At 37.0% G+C, this 7,714-nt stretch overlaps 2 protein-coding genes across 2 annotated transcripts; both read right to left on the reverse strand.

The window, feature by feature from the left end:
- Positions 1-271: 271 nt before the first annotated feature.
- Positions 272-1,576, reverse strand: LOC121386085 (uncharacterized protein F54H12.2-like). Its single transcript, XM_041516885.1, has one exon. The coding sequence runs from the start codon at positions 1,574-1,576 to the stop codon at positions 272-274; it is 1,305 nt and encodes a 434-aa protein (XP_041372819.1).
- Positions 1,577-2,421: 845 nt separating this feature from the next.
- Positions 2,422-3,561, reverse strand: LOC121386086. Its single transcript, XM_041516886.1, has one exon. The coding sequence runs from the start codon at positions 3,559-3,561 to the stop codon at positions 2,422-2,424; it is 1,140 nt and encodes a 379-aa protein (XP_041372820.1).
- Positions 3,562-7,714: the final 4,153 nt, after the last annotated feature.

The following is a 7,714-nucleotide window of genomic DNA, read 5'->3' on the forward strand; positions in this document are numbered from 1 at the left end:
ACTGTGTTTCTTTAAAAATTCTACAAACTTCTTGTTATAGTACTCAGGTGGTTTCCCAAAACTATCGAAAAACTCTGCTTTGTTTTTGTTAAAATAGAACGCCACCCAGTGTTTGCCGGGAAGGTGAGATGGGTCCGTGTTTACAATACACCCCCATTGTCCACCACGAGTTATTCGTGGTAAAGTATTACTGGAATACACACCAACGATGTACGAACGAAGATCTGGGTCACAATTGATCGCACATTGCATTTGTATACCATTCATGATTTTATTTAACAAACACGTTCCTGGTCTGATCGATTTCAATCAAGCTGGGGAATTCACCATACACTATGCAACTGACAGTCTTTGTCAATGCAGATTTAAACTGCACTTCTAGCCGTAAATTACCGTTCTTTAATAAACTTAAATAATCAGAGTCCACTAAAACGGGTTCAAGGTTGAACACAAACAGGCCATTTCCCAAAGAAAATTCAGTTCTTTCAATATAATTTCCACAATCCAGGTTCCAGCTATTAACACCTTCGAACAAATTCACGTATGCACTGACATCATCTGCTTCGACGGGTCGACCGGGCACACTGACTCCATCCAAATATAAACCCACCGTTTTCACGAATGAACTTTGGAAGTTAAACGGGTTCTTTGTGTATGATCCACTCACACCGTCACCGTCGACAAATCCAACAATCAGTTTACCTGGACACTGCGACTGGTATACACTGTCCCACACGTAGCTTTGTTGTGTTGATGGAATACTACTCAATTTGACTTCGGTTTTAGTGAAGGGGTACAAGGCGTTAGACTTTTCAAACAGCTTGTTGTGCGTTAAGATTAGAGCACTGTTCATTTTTAATTTACATATCTTGAAGTAAATATCTTGTAAAACGATCTTGTATTCTTGCCCCGATTTTCCAGACATTAAACAAAAAGGTATGGAGCTTCGAAATAGCTTAACTGTCATATCCACTCCATTTACTAAATATCTTCCCATGTTAAAAATATCTTCACACAGAGGTCCTTCCATAGTAAGGATTTTACTTTCAGCGATGAGCGGACCTCGATCGGCCAGTCCAGAATTAGTTCCATTAATGGGATCGGTGCTTTCGATGTCCGCTTGTACTTCACCAGTGTCCTTGTAGAACAATTGGGACTGAAGTTGCGATTGTTTGGCCTCTGCTCCGTAATTCAGTAAAGTTTGAATAAAGGCTTTGTAGGGATAGTGATTGTTGGCCGAACTCACCAGCTGACCTTGTAGATATACGGCGACTTGTGACCACAGGGCTTGCATGAATAGATTTACTGGTGCCACGTGTTCATCTTTACCTAGATCCGTTCCATCGGAATGACTGACCTTTAGCTTGACATGTAAACGACTACGTTTCAAATCCACGTAGTCGCTTCCACTGTTTGCAATTTGAAATTCTACTGGTGACGAATCTGTAATTTGACTAACAGGTCTGACGTCTACGTAGTAATGTTGAAACACGCTCGTTTGGTATGGGGGCATAGTAAACAGGTCCAATGCATTAGGTAAACCTTCCACAAAGTCTTTGTCTGTAAGCAACGACATAGCATGAATTTTTATTTATCTATTTATACAAATATATCTTTTTCACTAATAGCTGATTTGTACTTCGATGCGGGAGCTCGTTTTTTCTGCTGTGTCGTTCGTCTGACTTTTTTGCTTCTGACGATTCGCTCGCCAGATTTACGTTTTATAGCCCTGGTACGTTCCTGTTCAGCTTCGGCCCTTTCTACCACGTCTTGTGTTTGTGACGTCACTTCTATTTTAGGTTTTTTGTTGTTCACGTCACTGTTGACATGTCTCGGTATCATTGGAATCATGTAAGAAAACCACTTGTTTTTATAATTACCAACTCCTGATCCTACTTGCTTATTTGACCGAACAACATTCTTTGTTTCTTTATCGAAATACTTTAACCATTTATTTACATCCGGAACATAAAGTTTTCGATCCATAATAATTTACTCTAAAAATGGATAACGTCGTAACAGTAGTGTCACACTCGTGTTCTCTTTGATAAATGAGACTGGAGTGGTGGATGTGTCCTTTATATGTATTTCAATATAGGAAATCTCTTTCACTACAACAGGAATGTTCCACAATGTATTAAACTCATACCGTGGACCGTCTCGTAAATCAACACGTCTCAGTAAAGGTACAAAACTATCACCTACTAGACTGCTGTCACACAAATTACACAACACGTTCACTTGTAAATCGTTCATACTATGAATATCAGTTTTCCCAAAATTCAAATCTACAAGAGACACAATCCATACACCTTCAAACGCTAGTCTCTGGTTTAATTTCACACGGAAATGATAGGGGTTGTTATCGGGAAAAACTGCTTTTGAATCCGTGCTCTTCAATATAATGTACTTCTCCATGACTCACGCAGTTTTCAGTTCTCCTTCTTCTACGTACGAATCGAAGCTAGGTGGCCATCCTAACCACCGAACCAAATAGTACACTTTTCCCTTTTCCTTCTTCTTTTTTAACACTTTTTCGATTTTCCACAGAATGTCTTGATTTTTATTCACTTTCTGTAGTTCGCTCGTATAAAATATACCTTTCAGTACTTCGTCGTGAAAATCTCTCAGTCTGTAGATTGGAATACCTTGTCGTCTACTTCTAGAATGTATTTTAAACAACTCTTCTGTCCACCTCAAGTCCTGCTCCTTAGTGAATGATTTACGCAAATAGCTGATTCTTGTTAAATCACCCACTTTAAATACAAATTTTGCTAATGGTTTCTTTACTTTAAGTTTCTTAACCATGGGTTCAACATACTGATGACTCCACACTTTAATTTCGTTTGCTTTATTTACATCAGCCGGTGCCCACTGTCCCAGGGACGAGTGTACTGTATTGTTATAATTGTGTACTAGATCTTCTAAAACGTCTATGTATTTTTGTGTATTGTTGTAAGTCGTATACCTAGCGAGAAGTGACCGAATGGTCCTGATAAATCGCTCTGCGAAGTTACTTTTAATATCTTCATTCTGCGTGACAATCAGTTTAATGTTTTCTTTTAAAAGAAACTGCTTGAATAATCCAGCGAACTCGGTACCTTTGTCAACCCGAACTTTTTTGGGAATTCGACCATCTTTTAAAACAGTTTTGAATCCTTCTAATACCGTTTCCGGTTTTTTGTTAACTAGTGGTATGGCCCACGCATATCTTGACAAAATGTCAATAACTATAAGCAGGTACCTAATTCCATTGTTAACTTTTGAATGTCGACTAACATCCATCAGATCCATATCAAACATCTCATCCTTTTTGTTAACACGAACACGGAGACGTCTGAATGAACGGCTCACTGGTTTGTGCAAACTGTATGCATCTTTGTCGTTCAACCATTGTGTTACTGTTCTTAACTTGTATGTTTTCAAACCACGTCTTTTCAAAGCGCTGTGAAACTTCTTCGGACCGTAGAACGCCCCAGCACCTCTAGGTTTACTGTAATACTTTTCAAGTACATTCTTTTCAGTTTCGTTGAAACCCTTTGTTTTCGCTTTGGGTGCCATGACTGAACTGAAGTAGCGTAGTATATTTAACGTTAATTTATAACTAAACAAGTGTAGTATATAAGCTTAATTTCAGCCGTATACATATTCAGTTTACAAGTCGATCTTCCAAACGCAGAATTTTAAGTACTTGGTGCTTTAAAGTGTCCATCCATTCTACAGTTTTAACGTTAATATCCAAATAGTCTTTACATTGATATTGACACAAAACAAATCCAGGAGTGTTTAATAAAACGGGATCTGCACACACGAGATGTTTCCACCTGCCAATGACGTCATCTTCATTCAGTTCAACCCAAGCAGTCGTGTAGTATCGTTCGAGCATATCCTCGTGGGACAGTGTTTTACAGGTGTGAGTTCTCTCCTCGTCGAACATGCATCCCATACACATTTCTTTACACAGACGTTGAATCAGTTTACATACTTCAAACGCGTAACTCAGGGTTAACAAATTTTCCAATGATTTTCTGTTTTCAACTGCATCTACTTCATCCACCAGGAAACGAGTTGGACGTATTTTCCTGATTATTATTAGCTTGGTACTGGTTGTTAAATCGCAGAAGGAACGCTTGGCATCCATCACACATTCATTACGTTTCTTAAACCAGAGATTCGATTTTTTCACTATAGTTTCATCAAGACTACATTCCGAACGTAACACGTATTTCCAACTAAAATAGATAGCATGTCTCTTATCGTTAGTGCTCATCTTTGAATGCAATCGTTCTAAATACTAAATAATTATACTTTTCTTTAACTTATAAGATAAATTCAAACGTATTGTTACAAAGGATTATTATGATTGGACACATTCAAACGCATTCGTTAAAATGGATGATTATGATTGGATAAAAGAACACATTTATAAATACAACCTTTCACCCTCGATTCAAATAACGTAAACAAAAGACGTGTTACAACACGTTTATAAATACATCCAGTGAAAAAACCATTTCAATGGCTTCAAAACGTACTTTTGAAGCGACCCCATCGCACCTAAAAACCCACCCAGGTCATTCCCGCCAAAATTTGAAAAATGCCAGTCATCCTCTCAACACAATAGGTGCATTTCTATTGTACTAATGTCAACAATCCGTGACATCGCCATTGTGCTCAGACGAACAATAGGAGACGTCTCCATTGTACTATATGCGAACAATAGGTGATGTCGCCATTGTTCCGGAGGCATGGAGCCATTGTTCCGGAGGTGCATATCCATTGTATTGGAGGCGTTTTTCCATTAGAGTAGATTTTTCCCAGCTCTTTTTACTGTTGAAACCGAAACTTTAAGTGCAGCGGCAACAAACATTCATTCATTCATTCATTCATTCATTCAGATCGAAATAATGATGTTATTGACCAAGCAATGCTATCGTATTTTGAACATTCAGGGCTGTGTCTGCGGGATGAAAAAGTGATTGAACCCATACGAGTCCGAATATATATATATATATATATATATATATATATATATATATATATATATATATATATATATATATATATATGTATGAGTTCCCAATTTAGAGGCAAATTAAATAACATTTTTATTATTATTTGATGTTGGTGGCCTTTGACATTTTTCCCCCCCCCCCCCCCTGGTCTTCTGGGTCCGGCCCTGCATTAAATTTATTTATAAATTTGGAAAGCACATTCCTGCGGTGTGTGAGGTGATTTGTGTTCATTACTGTGCTACACCTCAGTTGTGTTAGGTTAGGTATGGTATGCTAATATATAATTGATATAATAAAATAAAAATACATAATACATTAGCTAAATTTATTAAATATAATGCACCTACAAGAAAGGGTTACATGTTCTGTTTGTTTACATCTATGTTTAACGGAAAGATTAGACAATGCTGTTACACACTGCAAAACAATAATAACATTGATTTAGTGAAACAAGCTATAATGGCCTTGACGTAGCCTCAGATCCCAATGTTTTGATATGCAAATGACCTTAGTTATTTATAGGAGAAATAACGTGCATTCAAATGACAGAGAGATTTTTAAAAAGTGGAATTAAGTCAACTTCGTGCATTTTATATGATGATTTGTATATAAAACCTGTCGGGGTTTGGGTTTGTTTTCATGTAAATGCAAAGAAAACAAATATCGAATAGGAAATAAACGTAACATTTGCAAAAAACTTTGGGTCTAAATAATTGAACAGGATAATAATATAAAATGCCCATATACTTGTATGGTTACAGCTATATAGTCAAAAGGTTCAATGGTCCGAAGGCTCAATGGTCCGAAGGTTCAATGGTCCGAAGGTTCAATAATCCGAAGGTTCAGTACTCCGAAGGTTTCTAGACCTAACTATAATCATGAAAAATGGCAAAAGAATAGCGCCAAATGCACAAAACAAGCGTGAATTCTTTACAGTAATCACCAAGCGTAAAATGTTTTAGGCAACAACGTAAGATGTTATCACACGAAGATACGATACATGTTGGATATCAATTTAAAGACATCTGATTGGCTTCTTAAATATTAATCCAAACCAAAGCAAAATATCAAGGCCACTAAAATTTAATTTTCAGTGGCCTAAACTTGCTTTAGGTAGCAAAACACGAAATATGTGTGTTTCATGTGTTAAGCGAACATTTTAAATAATCGTATGAAACGTCATGGTGATAAATCCTGTCTACAGCGTCAATGTTTATAATATAAATGTATTTTGGCAAATTATTGTAAGCCAATATGTTCAGTTTTGCAAACCACGAGCAAGATGTTAATGTGGAATAAATATATATATATATAATATATTTATTAATAGTGGCTCATGTGTCATAGAAAAAAGATTGCCCAAATAATCTTTTTGGGTATTTAACACCATTATTTTTAATATTTAACTTTAAGTCGCTCAAACAGGATTTTGATCGCATTTGGCGACCTGGCCACAGGCTGTTGCGATCCCTGAACCAATACATATCATTTTTCAATATAATTAATCCCCTCTGGTGGGTCTAACTATCTACCAAATTCCACTTATATGGGTCCAGAATGTTTCATACAAAATGACAAAAGAGACGGCAAAAATAATGTTTAATACAAAAAATGACAAAATATAAGATTGAGGCCAATTACACATAACCTCGTTGGCCAAAAGCTTTGTACATGTTTATAATACATAAATTCTATCATTTGTGGGTTCAAATCCCTGACCTGAACGTAGATGTTATTGTTCTCAGCTATATAGTCTAGACTCTTGAAAACATTTTTAGAACAATCGTGTGACGTAACAGGTTTGGATTACATGCTAGATATCACTCAGGGCACGAAACGGCACAAAGTTCGAAGTGTCCTTAACTTTAAATAGAACATTATATACTGTCATGTCTGATATTAATGATACATTTCTCATGACAACCATTGTGCAAAATTAGCATCGGCACACACTTCCTAGTATATTCAAAATTAGCATCATCACACCCACCTCATTTTGTGATTTAATTGAGGTTAAAAAGTTGTATTATTTATATTTATCGTGTTAATGCTGATTAATAAATTGCTTGTAGTAGATGTCAGATTTGATTTGGTGAGTCACACCCAGATATATAGCACATATCGTCGGCGCTCCGACGAACGGGCGAATATTCTAATTTTTGAAAATTGACATAAAAAAATGTTTTATAGTAGATTTTATTCTGAAAACAGCAACTTAATATTTTACTTCTTTAAATAGTTAATTAATTAATTAAATTCAGACAATGAGGCAAATCCCTGGATAAAGCCAGTAACGTTATCTGACGAACAGCCGAATTTACATTCGTCCGTTTGTCAGAGAAGTGACGCGATTAACTAGTGCATTATATTATCTCACGAAAGGGCGAATATACATGTTCTATTGCAAGAGACAACTTGCGTTTATAAACACGTGCTCTATTTATCAATCTGCTGGGGGGGGGGGGGGGGGGGCGTGGCCCAGTGGTACAGCGCCCGCTGGATGCGCGGTCGGTCTGGGATCGATCCCCGTTGGTGGGCCCACGACTGGTATATCAAATGTCGTAGTATGTACTATCATGTCTGTGTGATGGTGCATATAAAAGATCCCTTGCTGCTAATCGAAAAGAGTAGCCCATGGCTTTCCTCTCTCAATATATGTGTGGTCCTTAATCATATGTCCGACGCAATATAACCATAAA

Source organism: Gigantopelta aegis, chromosome 12, assembly GCF_016097555.1.
Source record: "Gigantopelta aegis isolate Gae_Host chromosome 12, Gae_host_genome, whole genome shotgun sequence".
Taxonomy (NCBI): domain Eukaryota; kingdom Metazoa; phylum Mollusca; class Gastropoda; order Neomphalida; family Peltospiridae; genus Gigantopelta; species Gigantopelta aegis.

Excerpts from the sequence above, each read along its gene's own strand:
- LOC121386086 (XM_041516886.1), bottom strand. The coding sequence starts at position 3,561 with ATGGCACCCAAAGCGAAAACAAAGGGTTTCAACGAAACTGAAAAGAAT.
- LOC121386085 (XM_041516885.1), bottom strand. The coding sequence starts at position 1,576 with ATGTCGTTGCTTACAGACAAAGACTTTGTGGAAGGTTTACCTAATGCA.